At 36.9% G+C, this 22,903-nt stretch overlaps 2 protein-coding genes across 2 annotated transcripts; both read right to left on the bottom strand.

Moving 5' to 3' along the window:
- Positions 1 to 567: 567 nt before the first annotated feature.
- Positions 568 to 11,681, bottom strand: Tfam (transcription factor A, mitochondrial). The gene is made up of 7 exons (XM_047554521.1): positions 11,414 to 11,681; positions 10,632 to 10,750; positions 9,055 to 9,125; positions 8,537 to 8,686; positions 8,081 to 8,176; positions 4,692 to 4,748; positions 568 to 3,978 (listed from the first exon to the last, which is right to left on the bottom strand). Exons 1-7 carry the CDS (start codon positions 11,512 to 11,514, stop codon positions 3,829 to 3,831), a joined length of 744 nt encoding a protein of 247 aa, XP_047410477.1. The 5' UTR covers positions 11,515 to 11,681; the 3' UTR covers positions 568 to 3,828.
- A 6,995-nt stretch (positions 11,682 to 18,676) lies between these two features.
- Positions 18,677 to 20,819, bottom strand: LOC124985714 (zinc finger protein 73-like). The gene is given in 2 exon segments (XM_047554358.1): positions 18,677 to 20,482; positions 20,485 to 20,819. Coding segments are annotated over 2 exon segments (1,746 nt in total). The 5' UTR covers positions 20,762 to 20,819; the 3' UTR covers positions 18,677 to 19,013.
- Positions 20,820 to 22,903: the final 2,084 nt, after the last annotated feature.

Genomic DNA, 22,903 nt, shown 5'->3' with positions numbered 1-22,903 from the left:
ATCACATATAAATCAGAAACCATTACACAAGGCTGACTTAAAAGATATTGAGGTAATTTTAAAGTAAAATCTCTCTGGAATTCTTATTTTAGGGTTAATTTAAATATTTAGCTCTTTAGCCAACAAAACATTCTAAAACAAAAGAATGGTTTTGTTTTACATTAATATATCATCAGTGATTTAACTATCAAAAGTACTTCATTTGTGAACAGTGTGAGAGATTGATGACACCAGTTTTGCGTAGTATTATTTTCAGTTTGGAAAGTTTTACAGATTCAAAATAATATATTTGTTTTCTTATTTTTTCCAGATGCTCAATATATTAAAAAAAATTACTACTTTAAAAATTTCAAAACACGTAACAGTTTTCACTTCTTTTTTTAAAATTTGTCTGATAGATTGGTGCTGGATACTATGAAGAGAAGGAGGAGAGTGGCTGGGAGGGGAGGAAAAGTAAATCCTTATAGTAAATATTGGTACAACCAAGAGAAATAATGAATGTTATTGTTTAACTATATAAAAAACAATGTTTTACCCCAGCACCGCAAAAAAACAAAACGAAACAAAACAAAACAAAAAAACAATGTTTTAGTATAAGCTGGAGGTGATAAATTATAGGTATAGTGTGTGAGGAAAATCAAAATTTTCTAGTTTCATTAAATCCACTTAGAGTACAGTAAGTATAAAATGTACACAAATCTATGACTTACAGAATAGTATAAATCTTGCTTCATTTTATTTTTTCTTCTTCCCTTTCTTGCACTCACTAGCTCCTACAGCAACTACTTTGTTAGGTCAAATTAAGAAGTCTAAAAAATGCTGGACACAGTGGTGCACACCTGTAATCCCAGTCGCTTAGAAGGTTGAGACAGGAGGATCTCTAGTTCAAAGTCAGCCTCAGCAACTTAGTGAGGCCCTATCTCAAAATAAAAAGGGCTGGTGATGTGGCTCAGTGGTTAAGAACCCTGGGTTCAATACCCTGGTACCAAAAAAAAGAAAGAAAAGTCAAGTGTAAACAGTAAGCCTTTATATGAATGGCCACTTGTTATTGATGCTGTTATTCTTTATAAAAACTTGTATATCGATGCCATGTGGTATTTGGCATCCAGTGTTCCACATGTACTTAAGTTTATTAAGAAAGGCTATGAAATAAGATAATTCTATTATTTAAGGTATTAACAAAGACCTTCTTTTAATCAAATAAAATCCAAATAAAACCAAATAAAATCTGATACTATAAAGTGGCTTGTTCCAGTTCTTTTCACTGTTTTACACCTTTTCTTCCATTATAAGTTTTAAGTACTTGAGAACTTACTAAGCACTGCACTTCCCAATAAATTTGAGAAGGTATGATTTGAATCAAAGTTATAAAATAATTTATGAATGTAAGTGTAAGAGCTCCGAGGGAATTCCCTGCAGATTAACTGCAAATATGTTTTCATGCTACATTTGTCCTGTAGATGTTTATATAGCTCATTTCTCTATTTCACTTATTCCATAAAACTCACAGATTCACTAAGCTCATATGAAGCACAGAACAGAATCAATGACTTATGATTTTCTTCATTCTCCTAAGGATGGAAACTAATTAGTACCACTCTAGATGCCACAGGAAATTAGAGCTTAATTCTCTTCTAGAAATCTACTTGAGAAATACTGATAAGGCACTAGCACACCTTGTCCTCTTTCCCCCTACCTCTAAACTACTCTGGCCTAAAATCCATGGAATCTATTTTCGTAATGGCAGATTTTGTCCTATATTCAAATCCACAGGGAAAAGTTTGCAAATATCCATTTTTATATATTGAAACCTTCTTTCCTCTGAAACTATATTTGTATCTTTAGTTCCCATCTTTGTCAAGTTCAGTACATAAACAAATTATATTTGTGACATTTTACTTATTTTTCATCCATAAACAAAAAAAAAATCTCCAGAGTTACTGAACATGGGCCACATGCCTATAACCCCAACAATTCAAGACAGGGATATCGTAAGTTTGATGCTGGCCTGGGCAACTTAATGAGACCCTTCCTCAAAAATAAAAAAGAAAAAGGGCTGGGGATACAGCTCAGTGGTGGAGTGCATTTGGATTCAATCAGCAGTAAAGCAAACCAAACCAAAACCAAAGATAAAACCAATCTTCAAACTCTGGAAATCCAGAATCTACAATTCCTAAGGATTTTTAATAATATATAAAGTACATATAAATTCTGACTTATCCTATATCTTTGAACTGATGTTGAAAGATAAATTATTCTGCCTAAAGAGGTGGTGTGGATTTTGAAAACATTTGCACGACCTGCTTAAGAGAATAAAGAAATATTAAGTAATGATGGTTCCCAACTACAGTGAAGTTTTTGTGATATTCTTTGCTAGAAACTTTTAAGGTACATTTTATTCAGCCATAGCAAATAATTTGAGACTCTTATTTCACATAACATGGATCTTTTTCATTATACTGCAACATAATGTTGAGACTGAAGATTACTTTCCTTGCTAACAGTGAGGAGCAACTGTTTACCTTATATAGCTTATGTAGCTTTTTCTAAAACAAGAACATCTGAAGCAGCTAAAAAAAACTATCCTAACATTACAATACATAAGAACCTTAGTCACTGTGGACTATGCTATAAAACGTGAGTAGGCAAATTGTATCCATAAAGGGTCAGATAGTATGAATTTTAGGGTTTCCAGGTTAGTCTCGGTAGCAGCCAGTAAACTTCGTCATGATAGCACAAAAGCAGTCATACATGATAAGCAGAATGAACATAACTGTGTTCCAATAAAACTAAGCACACTAAATTTCATGTTAATTTTTACATTCATAGTCTTCTTTTTTAAAAATCATTTAAAATATAAATAAAATTCTTAATTCACAGGCCATGAAAAGTAGGCAGAGGACTAGATTTGACCCATATACCGTAGTTGGCTGTCTTTTATGAAGACCTTTATGTTATGCAAAATGCTTCAAATTCCTGACGGAGACTTGCATGTTTTAGATTTCTCATTTAAAAATTTAGCACATTTTTTTTTGTGTGCGTGTGTGTGAATAAACATACTAACTTAAAAGAGAAATAATAATTCAGAAAAAATAAAATTCCCTCAAGAAAAAACGTTCCATTTACAAATACATAATTCACAAACGTATAAAATGAAAAATTAGAATTTTTATTCTATGCAATATAAAATAATATGCATAGATTTCATACATAATTTCTTAGTTTTTACTTTAGTTAAAAGAAAGACAATGAGAAAAAGGTTTATAAATCTCAGTCCCTTTTATAAAAAGTTACTATTGAAACCAACTGTTACGTACATGTACAACCATCAACTCTGAATAAAATATGAATTATACCCAAGGAATAGGAATTTACCTAGATGAGCTCTGGCTGCTTTTTTAAAAATGCATAATTACATCATAGAACACTGTGTCATCTATAATATGTCACAAATTTGAAAAGAAACTCCTGCTTCCATAAGGAAACAATTCTCTTTCCATAATTGTCTTCCAATATAAAAAAACTTCACAGACTGGTTTACCTTTATCAAAGGTAAAATGATTCACTGCTCCATTTGTATGGATTATCTTGATCCTCAGTAGTTCTTAAACACAAAATAAAATTTTGCATGAACTTTCAACTGTTTAGGTTGTCAAAATACTAATACAAAATGTATTCGACTAGCAGAAGTTCATGGGCTAAAGAAAAAGGAATTGAATATAAAATGTTCACCAACTTTATCCTTTCTAATTTTACACAGCTTCAGGTTACTGAGACCTAATTGGTTTGTTGTGCCTAATCATCATGAACACAGCTCCATCTTTTATCTTAACACTCCTCCTCAATGCCATCTTTTGTTTGGCTCTTCATTTTGCGACGTATAAGATCACTTCGTCCAACTTCAATCATTTGTTCTTCCCAAGATTTCATTTCATTATCATAACGGATTTTATCATCTTTAGCAAGCTGAATATATACCTGAGAAAAAGCATAATTGTTAAAATGATTTCTTTAGAAAAGAGCTATTAATTTCTGAACTGTACACTGAACTATACTCAGAAATTGAACTGGGCACAGTAGTGTAAGTCGGTAATCCCAGTGACTCAGGAGTCTGAGGGCAGGAGGACTGCAAGTTCAAGCCCAGTCTCAGCCACTTAGCAAGGCCCTAAGCAACTTAATGAGAACTTGTTTCAAAATAAGAAGTTTTTTAAAAGGCTGGGGAAGTGGCATAGTGGTAAACTACTCCTGAGTTCAATTCCCAGTACCAAAAATGAAAGAAATTCTTTCACTATTCTATATGTAAAAAAGGGGAAATGGAGAAGGAATGTTTTTAATGAGATAAATTTTGGATGAGAAAAAGATTGAGAAAACTTTTAAAAGTGTTAATGAAGTTATTAAAATTTCAGGGATTGAGGTATAAAAAGCAGTAAAAGCAGGGTGGGACAACTAACTCATTACCAGTGGATACTCTTGAGATCAGGAGTAACCCTGTTTCAAATACAAATTGCACTTACAATCAAAAACAGCCAAGGAAAAAAAAAAGGCAAATTTGGTTTAATAATACGAAAATAAGTTTAAAATTCTATTATTAGCAATATTAGGCTGCCTTCATGTGAATCAAGTCTTGCCCTAATATATCCTATCACAGATTTTCTAATTAGACACTTGAGTCTAAAAATCATAATACTTACTTGCTTTTGAGAACTAGACAGATTTTTCCAAGTTTCATTCACAGATTTCAGCTTTGCCTAAAAAACAACATACATTTAAGTAGCACACATATAGGGACATTTCAGTGACTAAAGAAAAATCTATATTCATTCCCACAACAAAAACTCAAATATCAATAATTATTGACAAAGTTGTACCAGTTAACTTCCATTTCTAAGCAAAAACTATTGAAAGTTACAAAAAATGAACTGAAGGTAGGTACAGATCAGAAATATTTATATCCAGGTATAATAAACACCTGTTAAGGGCTAACTTCCCAGTAGATTTATGTTTTATTCTAGAATTTGTTCCTATATACTTAAGTATAGTCATAGGAACAATACAACACAAGTCCCTTATTCTACTTAGCTGAACTTAATTATGTGACCTAAAAAAAGTCATTTTTACTTCCCTCAACCTTGCTTCTTCATCTACACAATTAAAGGAATAGAAATACACTTACTTTTGTTCCCTCCTGAAACCCCATTAAACAAAAAAAAAAAAAATTTAAAGTACAAAAACTACATGGACAAAATTGACAAAAGATGACCAATCCAAAATTTTGGAAGCTGAAAAGCAGATGGAGAAGTGCTAACTGGTTTAACTGACCCAAGAAAGCTGATTGCTAAGGGCAATGGGAAAACCTGATTTATAATGCAGAATTCCAAACAATTTGGCACCGGCAGCACTAGATAGGTGTAAAAACAGAGGTTAAGGTAGGATTGGTTAAAACACTGTTTAAAAAGAGGCTAAATCCTCACCATGGCAGATTTTAGGGCATTCATCCTCAGGAGAGTAAAACAGAATTACTCTGTGAAAACCAGGTATAGTTGAGTACAATGGTACTATGCAAAAACCAGAGAGTTTGAGCAGGTAGTATAGCTCAGTGGTAAAAGTGCTTTTCTAGCATGTGTGAGGCCTTGGGTTCAGTACTCTGCAACCATAAAAAGCAAAAAAATACACTTTAAAAAAGAAAAAGAGAGATTCAGTGAAAATGCATACAGGGTCCCAGGGTGTAGAAAAAGTGCAAAAAAGGCTAAAGGAAAACAGCATAATAAAGATAAGAAAATTAGAAGACAAATTCAGAAGAGCCATATTCAAAAAACAAATGTTAGGGAAAGTCAGAACAAAGAAAAAGGGAGAAAAAAAGAAGACAGTTCATACTCAAAGGACCAACAATCAAAACAGTTTTATATTTCTTAAACGTTGAAAATTTGAAGGAATGTGATTTCCAAACCAGAATTCCATGCCCAGTCTAACAAACATATTTGAGGACAATGACATTTTTTAGACATGTAAAACTTAAAAAATTAATCTCTCATGAAGCCTTTACTGGGGAAGATGTTATACTTGAAGCAGAGTAAACCAAGACAATAATAGAAACAAATGCACCACAAGGATGATGATGATAAGGAAGAGCCCAGGATATTAGCTGCATATTAGGCATGGAAAGCAACAAACTGAAACAAACCAGAGGATTCAGAGTGAAACTAAGTGTATTGAAAGTCAGTGAACACTGAAGAGTTTGGGGCTGAATTATTGATAATTACCCCCCAAAATATGCAAACAGACAAACAAGGAAGAAAGGAAAAGGAAAGATATAATCAACTTTAGAGAAAATAAGTTTTGCCAGAAAGAAGAAATAATTTTAGCATATGGTATAGATGAGCTGTGACTAGGCCTCACATAATCACATAAATATACTTAATGCTTGAATATATTACTATATTGGGAGGTAGAGGAAATTGAAATATGTAAGAGTGGAATGAGATTTAAGTGTTCATCTGAGGTAATGGAGGTAATGCTTGAAGTATAAGATAAATAATGCTTATAACTGAAAAAATTCAAGAAGCTATGATAGATAAAAGGATGTTATTTAGAGAGATGGAATTAAGAATCAGGTAAAACAGTGGAATGTGTTTCTGGTGTAAAGAATGTAACAGGGCAGTGAAAACTGCCTTGTCATATCAAACCTAAAAGAATATTTTGACTCTTTGTACTATAAGGATGTATAACCAATATTTTTTAATAAATAAAAATGATACAGTCAAGTTATATTTCAATTTTCAGGGATCGGATCTGGCAATTAATTTTCTAAGATGACTCCAAGGTACTGTCAGAGTTGATAAGCACTAATTTAGAAGGAATATCTGGCATATAAAGGAAAACAGTACAGAAAAGTTAAGAAAATTACAGAACAAGTTTAGAAGATCCATATTTAAAAACTAAATGTTATGGAGAGGAGATATTGACAAGAAAACTATGGAGATACTGATAAGAAAACCAAATCCAAGGTAAATTAATGACTGAGCCAAGTTCCAATTAAAAAAAACTGATAAGCTTGCATATTTCAGTGATGTAGAGCATAGAGACTAAATTTAAAATCCCAAGGGGAATAATTAAGTCAAAGTATACAGTCAGGGAAGACTAAGCTACATATATACATTACTTAAGCATATGATAAAAAGAGATTGAGTACCAAAAATTTCATTTTCAATGGACAAGGGTTAGGGATCTCAACATTAACTTTTTATCATGCCATATGATATAAGGAAAAATAAAATTGCCCATTTGGAGCTTTTAAGAAGGAAAAAATGAAAAGACTAAGCCCCAGCAGTGACTGAGAAGCTGTTTTTTTTCTTTGACATATTCATATGATGACATTCACATGTATAATAAATTCCCATGGGCATAACCAAAATTTTATTAAAGGATATAACATGAAGCAATAGGTTATACTCAATTCCAAGAACAAAACATTATAGCTCTACTCTCATTCTTTCCAGTGACCATAAAAGAGTTGAGAACTGCTGGGCTAGGAAAGTCTCCACAAGAACATTAACAACTCTATAAATGTGAAAATTGTTTTGTTTGTTTTTTTTTTTTTTTTTTTAATTTAAAAAGTTGGCAAGGTATGTGTCTATTGGCAACTTCATATTCAGGTTAACTATACATAGTACAAAAAAGGACTTTTCTTTCTCCCTGTTCTCTGCTCCTAAGCATTAGGATTGAACTCAGGGCTTCATGCGTGAGGCAAGCACTCTATCACCACTGAGCTCCCACCCCAGCTTCAAAGATTTTTTTCTTTAAAAGAGATCCAGTATAGAGGACCTTATCAAAAGAGCTTAACTGAGCCGGGTGCAATGGCACATGAAAAATTAAGGAAAAAAAAGGGAAGGGGTTGGGTATGTGGCTCAGCGGTAAAGCACCCCTGGGTTCAATGCCTAGTAGGAGAAAAAAAATTTAAAAAGCTTAATTTCCGTAACTTACTAATTTTCTTTATCACCTGATATATAATACTCCTAGAATTTCCAAAGTAATCTTTAAATTGAAATAAAAATCTAAGAAAAAAAAATGCAGCTCAGTTTACCTGCGATGAACCATCCTTAACTTCTTGGAAGCTTTCAGATACAAAAATGTTATAAGCTGAGCGAGGTCTTTTTGGTTTTCCAAGCATTGTTAACTCCTGAATAAAAAAAATAGAAGGGTCAGGTATAGTTTTAACCTCCATAAGATTTAGTTTTACTTATAAAACCATTCTATACTACATATTATAGTTAATTAAAGTAAATATTACAGTTTTATATAAAGTATATGATTATTCATGTTGTCAGAATTTTTTGATAGCACATTTTAAAAATTATAATAGATTTTATGAGTTATTTTCCAAAGATATTTCCCTTATATTTTATATTCATGGTCTTCACAGACTGAATAACTGAGCATATAAATACAAGAATTAAAAGTCCTTTTTAAAGGATAAAACAATCCCAGTTACATGAATTTCAACTCTTTTTCAAAGAAAAAGTATTCCAGTGATACGCACTCTCTTTTTTATTAAAGCTTTCTTTCTTAAACGTTTTTGCATGATTTCTTTTTCCAAAGATATCATTTGACTTGGAGTTAGCTGTTCCTGAATTCTGTTTATCTCTTCTTTGTATGCCTGCCAGTCTGCCTTATAAGCATCTTCATATATCTATAAATGAAAAAAAAAAAAAAAAACAACTAAGAAGTCAACAAACAATTGTTGCAAATTCAACACAGCACATCTGTCAGGGAAGGAAAATAAATGACATCAGTTAAAGACAGACTGAACCATGGGAGAAAATGTGTTCTGAGATGTCTTTTTCATATACTTGCTAAGCAAGGTGAATGTGTACTGCCAACCATTCACCTCCATTCCCATATATCGATATTCTCATCATTTATGTGTAACTAAAGGTTTAAAGTTCCCTTGAAGACAATGTTTATAAAGGTGTGGGCCATCTGATCCTCTAAAGAACATGACAATTCTTCCTAGTTGTAGAATAAATGGCCAATAAAACTGAAAATCTATAGGCTTACTTTTTTCTGTGACTCAGGAAGTTCCCTCCATAGCTCCGCAATTCTTCTAATTAGTTCTGATACTTTCAGATCTATGAATTGGAATAAAATGAAAAAAAGATGTCACAGCTTTACGTCTCACAATTTCTTTCTTTCTTTTTTTTTTTTTTCATACTGGAGATTGAACCCAGGACCTCACATGCTACTATTGAGCTATATCTCCAGTCCTTTTGTTTTTTTTAATTTTATTTTGAGACAGGGTCTCAGCTTCAAACTTGCATTCCTTCTGCCTTAGACTCCCTAGCACTGGGATTATAGGCATAAGCCACCACACCTGGCTCTTGTGATAAATTTCTAAACTTCTAGGAAAATACAATCTATTAGTACTAAAACCCAACTTATATTTCAGACACATCTATACCATACTTAATAACAAGATTTAACTTTTCTTTATCCAACCAATTTAATGTAAATAATCTAAAACTTTATATAATGTTAAAAAAAAGTCTATTCTTTAAAACTAAGAAGTATATCACAGATCACCAAAAACAGTCCTTAAAAACTGACTGCTTTTGAGTAGTTGGGTAATCAACTGCTTCAAGCTTTTTACTTTCATTATTTCAATCAAGTCTTTTAAGAATTACTAAGTTCACAAAACCTCACTAATACACAAAATATAGTCTGAATTCATATAATACACCTTGTACTTCAATTACAGAAATATCATCTGGAAGCAAACTATTCTAAAATTAATCCATGATTCTCCATTTCCATCCTTATTCTAACTGGAATGATGAGGTGGCAACTGAATTAACAACTACCTGTTAGTCCCAAGTCTAATGTGAGCATTTTCATTATGGTTCCTCTAATTTTCACAAGTGTCCTGTGAGGTACTGCATGTAAAAGGGTTTTAAAAATCATAAGCAAAATTAATTATTACTGGACTGGGATGTAGCTCAGTGGCAAAGCTCTCGCCTTGCATTTGCAAAGTCCTGGGTTCAATCCCCAGTACCAAAAAAGAAAAGACAAAAAAAAAAAAAAATTAGTTATTATTAATTTAGCAAGTAGTTTTATAGTATAACTCAAAATGAAGGCCTTATAGCTTTTCTAGGGAGTAAATGATCTCCTACCTGGGTTATCTTTTTTCAGGAACTCAGGATTGATTTTCAGTGAAAAAGCTTTTGAAGTTAGCACTAATTTGCATAGAACTTTACAAATTTCAGAACAGTTCCATGTAAGTTATTTCACTGCAACTTTATGAATACCCTAAAGCAGAATAAGCAGAGAGCTAAGCAAGAGACAACCTGATTTGTCAGTGACCATTTAAGCCAAGGGCAACCAGGTCCCAAATTGAGTTTCTGTATCTTCTTCCATGGGTGCTTTCCACACTACAGTTTATTTTTAAAACACTTTTCATTAGTTCTCATTTATATTTAAAGCATTTCTATTTGATATAAAATTATATTTCCTATTTTACAGACTAAACAATATAATTGTTCCAGTAGTCACTAAATACTTTGGTAATGCAAATCAGGTTTGCAATTTAACTCTTAGTGGCCTTTTAATTACATAAAAATACAAGCCCCCAAATTCCTTACCTGGGTTCTGAGCTTTAAATATGGGTAGCTGTTCTTTAGAAAATCGAAGGTATGAACTCATAGGTTTCTTTGGATAACTACCCAAGGTGGATGAAAACCACTTCGGAAAATACACGAAACTACATATAAGTAAAAAGAAAATAAATAATCAAGTCAGTATTTAATTGCCAGTATTCACATGTACATGAACACAGATTCCAAATAATATGTCACCAAGATGCTACATATCTGACATCTTCAACAACAATGCTACTGACTTCTTTATCTTTGGGGGTTGTTTGAGGCACTCGGGATTGAATCCAGGGCCTTGTTCAGGCTAGACTAGCGCTCTCCCACTGAGCTACACCCGCAGCCCTAAGAATTTATTAGAAATCCTGCCAAGAAGAAGAGCCCGCAGGGATTAAGTCTGAAAGCTCTTACCTCCTAGAGAGGGAAGAGTGGAGAAAAGCATCCATACTACAGCTCCTGGACTTACCTTCCCCCGGCCTAGGTGAAGGCGAGAGATTCTGGGGGCTACTTATCAGAGGACGGCGAACAGGTGCTTTAAGGTTGGCCGGCAGGAAGGGGGAGGGAGTGGAGGGTAGCAGGAAGCAAGGTGCGAGGTACTAAAGATATAAGGCCTGGTCTTAAATCCACAGATTTGGCAAGACGAGATCTGAATCACAGGGCCAGCTTGGCTCTGACCTCCTGAGAGAAGCAGAAAGTGGAGCGACCGCATCTATATTCCAGTCTCGGGACTCCTGGGCCCTGCCGCCTCCCAAGGCGCGGAAGAGCGGTCCTACCTGAAGGGTGAGCGCAGACGATTTCCACAGCCGGAGCACAGCTCTACTCCAGACTTTCCCAAGTCCCTCAGCACACCCCACACTCCCCGCAGGAGCGCCATGGCAGCGGTGATGGTCGACAAGGCAGTGGCCGGGCCCAAATCCCCCAGGACCCTCCTTGCAAACCGTAACGGCCTCAACAATGACAACTCGCTGCGTGTGACCCGCCTGGATTTGTTATCATGCCCGCCACTCGCGAGGCACTATGGGAAGTCAGCTAACATCCGGTTGGGACACAGCGGGCGGAACGGGGCTGAACTGGCGCCGGCGCCGTAGTGAGACCCCCCGGTGGGCGGGGCTAAGCGGAAGGAGGAGGAGCGCCGGGGCAGTGAAGAGAAACCGCGGGCCGTTCGCCTGCGGAGGGCCCTGGCCTCGAGGGGGCGCTGCTGAGCCGCCACTGCCCCGGGCCGCCCCCCCCCAGTTGGTTGCACTGCAGGGTCTGGAGGCTGGTGGAGGGACAGCGGTGGCCTCGCCCCCACCAGGCAATGACAAGCGTCGGACAGTGACGGCTTCTGGGCTGCGTAACAGACAGTCTTACAGCGAGGGCACTTGTGCAACCCGCTGCTCCGGGTGCTGTGCCTGTCCGTTCAAGCCCGGCTGGAACTCGAGTCCAGAAACGGTTCCAGGAGACCAGGGGATTAGCAAACCTATAAATGCAGATTCCCGAGACTGGCCGCTTTGTGGGACTCTTGAATTTGCGTTTTAAACGAGTTCCTCAAAAGTCAACAAGTTCTAATGCCAGTGGTCTTGGGACCATATTTAATGCAGTATGGAGTTAGAATGTCCTCCTATCTTCAAGTTTGACTTCTAGTCCTGCTTAATTTGAGCAGAGGAGCCTTTGGATGTTTCGCAGATTCCGTTTCTAGTCTCAGTATTAATATTAATGCATCAATGTCTTGTCCTGGAGAATGTCGCATTCCCTTACCAAGATTTATTTTCCGCCTCTGCCAATGAAGATGAGCTCTAGACCAATTTTCCCAGCGAAAGCCCCCAGAACGTGTGACATGTACGCCTTGGATACTGATTGATGTGGTGTACAATTTTTGTTTTGTGTTGCACAAATACCATTTCCTGTATACGAAATGGCATGAGAAATGATAAGGAAACTCTAAAGATATCTAAGACCCCTTCCAGCTTTTAAATACCGTTATTTAAAAGATGAAACATCTCCTGAGACTTGTGTTCTGTTGAATAATTGTTTTTTAATAAAAAATTCTTAGGGTAATATTGAGTGGAGAGTTTATTGCCTTCCTGTTGCTTCAAAACATTGGCACTTTGGAGCTACGGAAGACAGTCCACTTCTTCTTTTAAGTGGTAAACAATTATCACCACTTCCCTTTTCATAAACTCTCAGGGTTGAAAGGGACCTTCCAGGTCATCTGTTTAAACCTTCCATTCTGTCATGGAAGCAACAAGTTTCTTTTTTCTTCTTCTTCTGCATATCTACTATGTATAAGGCCCCAAACGTAGACAAGAAAACACAAAACTTCCCAATAAAATCTAGTTGCAAAGGCAAAGAAGTAAACAGCACAGTGTTCTAAAAGAAAGTATGGGATAGAATTATTTGTACTTACATTCAAAATGATTGCTAAAATGGTGTTTCCTGTCTATTTTTCTAGAATGTTTTCATTCTGTCAGATGTTTGATCTCTTGAATATTTTAACAATCTTTTTTGTTTTCAAGTGTCACTTTGAAAAATTTGTTGCAAAGTTTTTATAAATCTAATTGATCACCTTTGTTTTCATCAGATACCAATCATTACATTGCAATGATAATTTAAAGTGCAATATTTACAAAGAAAACATAACTGTACCTACTTAAACTGTCTTCGAACAAAAGAACATACGGTTTTGTTTACATTTGCTTTATAAAACAAAGCCTTACTGCAGCCCTTTTGGAGAGTTCTGTCCTTTGTTCAAATGGGCATGGTGGTGCATGCCTGAAATCCCAGTGGCTCAGAGCCTGAGGCAGGCAGATAGCAGGTTCAAAGACAGTCTCAGCAACTTAGTGAGACCCTGTTTCAAAACAAAAAATATAAATGGTTGAGGATGTGACTCAGTGGTTAAGTGCCCCTGGATTCAATTCCCCATGCCATAAAAATTTTTTTGTTCATTTGCTTCTATGATTTCAACTGTTGGTTATATCCTCTTTTCTCCTGTGTTTTATATTGAATCAAGACCTCGCCTTTCAGTTTCATATCCATATGACCACTGTCTTCTGGACATCTTCACCATTGTTTCTGACAGGTACCAATTTCAACATTTCCTGAACAAAATTCACTATCTTTTCCTGTTTCGAACTCTTTCTTAGTAAGAGGCACCAGTTTCCCATTCAACCATCCAAGCCAAAATTGATAAACCATTTTAAAATCTCCCCATTGACATTCTACTCCCATTTACCAACTGACTATTGCTCCATCTATCTTACTGGTCCTTTTAGGATGTATTCCTTCCTCTCCAGCCTCGTTGCTATCAATTAAAGACAGTAAGTAATAAGTTGGTAATTCAACTCTCTGAAAAACAGAAAATCCTCATTTGTAGTGTTTGCCAAGTTCAGTGGTGTAAATATTCCCACCATGGGTGATTTAAAACTATCAACCTGAAGTCACTAAATCTGAAGTTGAGAAGAGATAAGGATAATTAGCTCTTCAAGCCTGCACATTTGGTTCCTGTCTACCAGTGGTTCAAACTGCCATCTTTTCCCAAACTCTGACTGTAATCTTCCAATCTCCAGTCTTACATCCCTCCAAACCATGTACCAAAGTTATAGGGGTAATCTTTCTAAAAGGCAAGCACATTAATTAATTCATTCAATATGTATTGAGCACCAACTAGATGCCAGGCATGCAATGATTTATTATGTTCTTGAAACCTTCAGTGGTGCCCAATTGCCCACAGAATCAAGTTCCAATTCTCATATGTGGCATATAGGTCCTCCAGGATATGGCCTTTTTGTTTCCTCCATAGCTTTATTCCCATTTTGCCTTTTCTTGAAATAATTTATAATTTAAACACTTATTTCTTCTATTTAATAGACATATCAAATCATTTCATTTAGCTCTGAGTTTACCATTGTTTTTTGTGTGATAAGTCAGAGTAATGAAAATCACTCAGTAAAAATACAAGCTTAAAAATTAGACAGATCTGGGTTCAACTCCTGTTTCTATACTTACTAGAGTGTGACCTTGATAATAACAATCTCTTTAATCCGGAGATTTCCCCTTTATAAAATGGGAATAATAATGTTTGACTCTTATGATTATTGTGAAGATTAAATGATACACTGGGCAAAAAGTTCTTAATAGAGTCCCCAGAATGTAGCAATGACTCAATAAATAAATAGCAGCTATTTATATCATCATATTTTCAGAACAAAATTAACTTCATTAGATTTGACAAAAAGTCAAATCTGTGTCATTACTAGAATTGGACCCAGGGCCTTGTATGTGCTGGAGAAGCACTGTACCCCTGAGCTATATACCCTCAGCCCCTCTTCTAATTGATCTTGTAGCATTTCTTAAATAAATAATTTAGATCACAAATACTATAGTAGTTGATGAGAAATTGAAACAGCACACCCTTAAGTTGGAATCATACTTTAATATTTTCAGAACATCCTTATATAATTTTGATCATGTGACTCATAAATCAAAGAAAAAGACAAAAAGTTGTCTGATCACTGCTCCCAAGTACTAGATGAGAAAAATGAAGTTCAGAAGTTCCAAGGACTGTGGTTCTAATAATGAATTGTGTAGGTGAAAACCTGCTTCCAATTCATTGTCCTGTGCTTTTCAATTATATCAGATCATTTTTCAGACTTAGTCAACACACCACACTACTTTAGCTCCAATTATCTTCCTTGGATCTTCTACAGTTGTGAGCTCATATCACTTATTGTAACTTACCCATATACCATTCTTCTTTCTAACCATTTCTGTGTATGCATTTCTCTTCCTTAGTAGATTATTTGACAGCAGGACTAAGTCTTATGCTTCCTCTTAAGCATCTCAAGTAACACTAGTAAGCATGATATATGGATGGACAGACAAATGGCAAGATGGCAGATTAATAGGTAGGTATGTAGATAGATAGAAACTATGAAAAAAGTAGCATCTGCATAAATTATTTTTGTACAAATTTGATGTCATAGAAAATAACAACTTCCTGTTAGAAGTATCGTTTGTCAAAAGAAGGGACAGTTATATGCAGAGATGGTAACCATGTACAAATTTGGAATATACATATTAAAGTAATGATCTAGGTTAACTGGTACTTGTACTTTGGTAAAGCAGAAGGTAGAATCAATAAATAAAAGCAGTGACTAGAGGCCTGAATAATTCCATGCTGAATAATGGACTTAGCTGCATGAATATAACTCAAATGAAGGGAAAATATTCCTGAAAGTCAAAGTAGTATTGCTTTTTAATTGCGATGGATTTATAATTTAGCTCCAATAAGAGCAATCCCCTATACGTCAAGCACAGAAAATAGATGTGATTCTGAATTTAAAAGCAAAATATATTTCTGGAAGTAAGATAACACTGGAAGCACAGCATTCATAGACATTTATTCATCAACAACTGTATAGCACCTTAATAGGAACTGGAAGGGGCACACAATGATAACACATTACTGTTCCAAAGAGGTTACTCCAACCAGGGAACAAAATCTAAACACAAATTTCAGAAGTATAACAATCCTTTACAGGGCGGGGGATGTAGCTTAGTGGTAAAGCACTTGCCTGGCATGTGTGAGTTCTTGGGTTCAATTCCCAGCACCAAGTACATACATACATACATACATACATACATAACAATCTATTACAACAATATCAGAAGAATTTACAGTTTGAATGCATATCTCTTTTGGTGGGGAGGGTTTCTGGGTATTGAATTCCAGGGATATTCAACCACTGAGCCACATTCCCAGCCCTATTTTGTATTTTATTTAGAGATAAGTTCTCACTGAGTTGCTTAGTGCTTCGCCATTACTGAAGCCAGCTTTGAACTCATGATCCTCCTGCCTCAGCTTCATGAGTTACTGGGATTATAGGCATGTGTCACCACACCTGGCTTGAATGCATATCTCTTAGTTTACCTCTTCTGTAATCAAGAGTTGAATAAATTATATATATAAAACTACATGTGTAAATTTTCTTTCTCACCATTTTCATTTACTTAGTGTCTATTTTCATATCACTGGAATTTGCCTTTAAAATTATTATAGAAAAGGAAAGAAGGCAGAGAGAAATCAGAAGAAAGATCTTTTGCATGGTAATAGTTTTCAGCTATTTAAGTTATTTTATGAATTACTTTTCGATTAAAACAAGTCTGCATATCGGAACTATTTTTAGCTATTGCTGTAGCAGCATTATGAAAAATAAATATAGCTTTTCTATTTTAAAGCGGATTATATGAGTCAGCAGGAGGTAGGAAAAGAAAAAGGACAGCTATGATTTTATGCAAAGTTGTAAAACCTTAATTCAGATTACCAGATATTCTTAAAAGCTGACTTGAATATTGGAAGAAGTTCATGGTTATGTTGACAGAATAATACTACTAATAAGACAACATAACTTGTGTTTACTCTTATATTACCATAAAGCAGCTGATTCATACATACATTATTTCTAAACCTTTCATGAATCCTACAAGGTGGGATTATTTCTATTTTGTGGGTATGAAAACTGGCATTTACATATTACATATATATATTTAAATTTATATTTATATTTATATGAAGAATATCTTCCTTGTTACTATCTTGTTAACAAAATTTTCACCTCTAAATCCATAGTCTGCAACTTTTACATTATATTTTACTCTATGTAGGTACAACAGAGCTAAACCAGTCATAAAGTTGTGGGTTTGTTTAACACTTCCTAAAATAGAAATGTTTCATTTCTATTCCCATAAGTACTCTTTCTTGACTTCTTTAGCTAAGTGAATTATTAATATAGCACCCTAATTTCTTTTATTCACACATTCATCCAGTCATCCAAAAACAGTAACCCTTGAATAATAAAAGCAAAACAACAACAACAACACTACACAAAACTAGTGTTGCTGTTCATGCCTATAATTCCAGTTACTCAGGAGACTGAGGCAGGAAGATCACAAGTTCAAGATCAGTCTTGGCAACTTAAACCCTGTCTCAAAAAAATAAAAATTAAAAATAAATAAAAGACTGGAGCGTAGCTCAGTGGTAAAGTGACCCTGGGTTCAATCCCCAGTACTGCAGAACAATCCAAAACGAACAAACAAAAATACTATGCATACCATATTGCATGGGTTTGCATGTATAAAAGAGTGCAGAGTAATATAAAATTTGGTTTAATGGCAATTATATCTGAATATTGAAGGCATGACTGACTGGTACTCATTTTTTACATCATATATATTTGTATTACGTTCATTAAGAAAAATAAAATAGTAATAGTCACCTTTTTGCAATTAAAAAAAAAAAAAACTCAGTTCCTGGCAGAGGCCAGTACTATATTAGATACTGTGATAAGTTCTAAAAATACACAGATGACTAAGGCATGATCCATCTGTTTAAATCTGCCTGAGAGATTAAGGGATGGCTTCACAGAGTACGTGCCATTTGAATTGTTTATTCAAGTGGAGCAAAGTGGAGGTGCTTTCCAGAAAAGGGAAGTATGTGCAAGTCACAGATACACATGAGGACATGGTGTACTTAAGAAAACAAAATTTATATATGGCAAAGGAGTAGCCTGAAACAAACACAAAGAGGTTGGGTGGTAGTAGCTTATGAAGGTTTGTGCATAATACGCCATGTGTTAGCAAAAATAGCAGAATATCTTAGGCAGGTTAGAGGCACAATTAAATTTGTTTTTAGAAAATGTCTTCGGTAGGAACATAGTGAGGAAAGAAAGGAGACTGAAAAGGAGTTCAGAAAGGAAGCTGATCTAATACAGGAAAGAGTGGTGAGATTCTGAACTGACGTAGTGCCATGCTTCATACTCCAAAGACATTTCCTAGTACAACGGGGTTCCCTTGACCAGTTAAACACACAGAAGCTAGGAGGTAAGAATTCTAGCTTTACGGACTATTCCAACCACACAATCTTGATAAGAAAACATTGTTTTTTGTTTTTGGTGCTGGGGATTGAACCAAGGGTCTTGTGCATGTGAGACAAGCACTCTACCAACTGAGCTATATCCCCAGTCCCAAGTAAACATTCTTTCTTTTTTTTTTTTTGGCTCAACAGTAAGTATTTATTTCTCACTAATGCAAAGTACAAAGGGAAATTCTGGGGTAGGTTTAGAGATCTCTGCTCTCCTCAATCAATTCCTTGTCTCAAATCGCAGTGGCCTTCTCCTGCCAACAGCTCCCAGTGCCACCCTGAGGTCATCTGGACTTCAGTCCCACAGGGTATGGGAAATTAGGAAGCACTACATAGTCACCAGTTGCTAGAACTGGGCATGACCTCCACATCCCTCTGGACAGAGCTCAGGTCCAGTACACAACAATAACGCTGAGAAGCGTGGGCTCAGTGTGTGTCCAGCTGGAAGGAGAGTAGGTTGGGAACACACCTGCCTGTCACGCAGGGCTCCTCTGCGGAAGTCCTCTGAGGCTTGCTGAGACGTGCTCTGCAATGGCTGTCACTTCTCTCCTGTGCGTTCTCTGATGCCTACCACGGTCAGACTTCCTACGGAAAGATTCCCCACATTCTTTACGCACAGGTTTCTACCTTGTGTGATTTCTCTGGTGCCTACTGAGGTGTGACTTCTGGCAAAAGGTCTTCCTACGTGCGTCACATCCATAGGGCTTCTCTCCTGTGTGGGTCCTCTGGTGCACAGTAAGGACAGACTTCTCGTAGAAAGACTTCCCACATTTGCTACATCCATAGGGCTTCATCCCCGTGTGGGTCCTCTGATGCACAGTGAGGTCTGACTTCTGGTACAAAGACTTTCTGCACTCCTTACATTCGTAGGGCTTCTCTCCAGTGTGGGTTCTCTGGTGAACAGTGAGTTTTGACTTCTGATAGAAAGTTTTCCCACACTCATCACATTCGTAGGGCTTCTCTCCTGTATGAGTCCTCTGGTGCACAGTGAGGTCTGACTTCTTGTAGAAAGACTTCCCACACTCCTTACATCCATAGGGTTTCTCTCCAGTGTGGGTTCTCTGGTGTAAAATGAGGTCTGACTTCTGGTTGAAAGACTTCCTGCACTCATCACATTCATAGGGCTTCTCCCCTGTGTGGGTCCTCTGGTGCACGGTGAGGTCAGACCTGTGGTAGAAAGACTTCCCGCACTCGTGACACCCATGGGGCTTCTCCCCTGCAGGAGCTCTGGGCTGTAAAGTGAGGTCTGGCTTCCGGCAGAGAGACCGAGCACCTGAGTCACACTCAGAGGGCTCCTGTGTGTGTGTCCTCTGCTGTGTCATGAAGGGCTTCTCACATTCACTGCACACCAAGGGTTTCATTCTCTGGTGGTGAGTGAGCATGGGCTTGATGGAGAGGGTCTTCCCGCAGACCCCACACTCACAAGCTCTCCTTCCCACCTGGGTTATCTCCCGGACACCAAGGGCAAACTGACCGAAGCCCTCTGCACAGGCACTATATTTGCAGGAGGGTTCTCCCAGGTGAACCCTTTCCTGGATGAAGAGTATCGTCCCTGTGCTGCAGGCCCCACCTTCTCTGCCATGTTCAAGGTCCTGCCGCATCACCTGAACCTCATGATGTGAATCAAGATGCTCAGGGTACCTGAGAGGCTTTCCAGTCATGCCCTCCCCTACATGCACGGCATCAGGCTCGCCAGGGAGAAGCATGTTCCGATATACAACAAGTTCTTCTGTCCTCATTCCTAAATAGTTCCCATTACTTAAAATCAGCTCTGAAATCTGGCTTGAGCTCAAATTAAAAGTTCTTTGTAATTCAACTCTCTCCTCTGCTGCACTGGTGATCAGAACTTGCCACAAATGTCTGTCTCTACTCTCCTGGCTGGCCTCAATCAGATCCTCCACTTTCTGGATATCTGGGAGGCTCTGGTCTGGGGGCTCTTCTGCCACCCTGGCTCCGCTCCTTGCTCCAGCTTGATGATCGCCTCAGGTTTGGGGATGCAGTGCCCTGCCAAGGACTCCAGACTGCTATAGGTCTCTAGCATCACATCCCTGTACAAGGTTCTCTGAGCTTCATCCAGGTCCTGCCATTCCTCCCAGCTGAAGTCCACAGCCAAGTCCTCAAATGACACCAAGCCCAGAGATTTATCCATTTTTGGTTGCTCCTGGAAATGCACAGAAGACTCTGGAAACATAGCTTGGAGAAGTGATGAATGGAATGGAGTCATGGAGGACTGATTTGGCTTTGTCCTAGATTCTCCTGTTCAACAAACTACAGAGGAGCTGCACGTCATGCCGCACCTGCGACCCATCCACGACCCATCTGCCGGCATAGCCCCAACCTCCCGACAAGCAACGTCGGAGAGCCGCAGGGACCGGAACTCCCAAGTAAACATTCTTAAGGAAATGCTTTCATTATATCATTTTGTTGTTTAAAAACTTACACTGATTTCATACAAGCTATAAAATCAAGGTTTTGCATCTAGTGGATCTGTCTTCAACTAATCTTTTTTCTAATTAATTGCTCACAAGCCTGCCAATGCTATTCTCACTTATTTCTACTTTGTTTGGTTTCTCCTCTTTTCTTTAATGTCTTCCTCACTTAAATATGCCAATTTAAATCCCAATTATCTCCCAAGGTCTAGTTCATTCACTTATTTATTCAATAAGTATTTGAGTACTTGTGTGTTAGATACTATTCTATGTCTCGGGGAGTTGAAACTGGAAAAGAACACCGAGGATATCACAGTTTAATGAAACTGATGGAACAGTGTGCCAAGGGCAATTATAAAGATGCACACAGGGTACCATGGTAACACTGATGCTTATTTCCTTAAAAGGTAAGAAAGGAGGGAGTGACATGGAATTGGATTTGAAGATAGAAGCAGAGGGTATTTTAGGCAGAATGAAGAGTTTGGAGCCAGAGAATGAGAAGCACCAGTCTAAGCTGGAAGTGGAGAGGGAGGCTGGGAGCCAATGGAAAGAGCAGGAAATTTGGTGGGAGGCTGGGAATGGCAAATGAATCTAGAGAGGTAAGCCAAGTCAAATCACAAGTATTAAGTACTGAGTATATATATCATTCTACCAGGATTTAAACAAGGAGAGAGAACCTGAGAACTCAGGGGAAGGATCCTGATTGATACATATAACAGATAAAAATGAGATTTACTGCTAGCTGCAGTGGCACAGTCCTGTAATTCCAGTAACTCAGAAGGCTGAGTCAGGAAGATTCCAAGTGCTCACACTCATCAAGTGTGAGCCAAGTGCCAGCCTCAACAATTAAGACTCTGTCTCAAAATAAAAATTAAAAATAAAATGGAGGTTGGGACACTAGGTTCCCTCGGTTCAATTCGTAGTACCTCAAAAAATTTTTTTTCACTGATTGAAGTAAAAGAAAAATAAGTGTAGGATCCAATTCTAAACCACCATCCTCTCCCATCTCCCCACCCTCGATTCCTCTGCAAAACCAATGCTAATTTAAAGCTGATGCCTCACAAAAACAAAATTGCAGATTTGAACCTACTTTTTCTTCTATTAGGTGCAGGGTCTCTGGTCTGATTCCAAAATCCTTGATTCATTTTGAGTTGAGTTTTGTACAGGGTGAGAGATAGGGGTTTAGTTTCATTTTGCTGCATTTGGATTTCCAGTTTTCCCAGCACCATTTGTTGAACAGGCTACCTTTTCTCCATTTTATGTTTTTGGCACCTTTTCCTAGTATGAGAAAACTGTATTTATGTGGGTTTGTCTCTGTGTCTTCTATTCTGTACCATCGATCTACCTATTTTGGTACCAATACCATGCCTTTTTGGTTATATTGCTCTGTAGTATAGTTGAAGTTCTGGTATTGTGATGCCTCCTGCTTCACTCTTCCTGCTAAGGATTGCTTTAGCTATTCTGGGTCTCTTATTCTTCCAAATGAATTTCATGATTGCTTGCTCTATTTCTACGAGGTACATCATTGGGATTTTAATTGGAATTGCACTGAATTTGTATAGCACTTTTGGTAGCATAGCCACTTCCTTAATATGACTCCCAAAGAACAAGAAATAAAAGCAGGAATCAATAATGGGGATAGATTCAAACTAAAAAACTTCTTCTCAGCAAAGGGAATAAAGAACAATGTGAAGAGAGAGCCTACAGAGTGGGAGAAAATCTTTGCCACACACACTTCAGATAGAGCAATAATCTCCAGAATCTATAAGGAACTCAAAAAACTTTGCACCAAGAATACAAATAACCCAATCAATAAATGGGCTAAGGAAATGAGCAGACACTTCACAGAAGATGTACAAGCAATCACAGATATATGAAAAAAATGTTCAACATCTCTAGTAACAAGAGAAATGCAAATCAAAACTATCCTAAGATTT

Source organism: Sciurus carolinensis, chromosome 5 (genome assembly GCF_902686445.1).
Source record: "Sciurus carolinensis chromosome 5, mSciCar1.2, whole genome shotgun sequence".
NCBI classification, from domain to species: Eukaryota; Metazoa; Chordata; class Mammalia; order Rodentia; family Sciuridae; genus Sciurus; species Sciurus carolinensis.
Note: the sequence above shows the minus strand (reverse complement) of the source record. Positions and strands in the feature narration are given on the sequence as shown.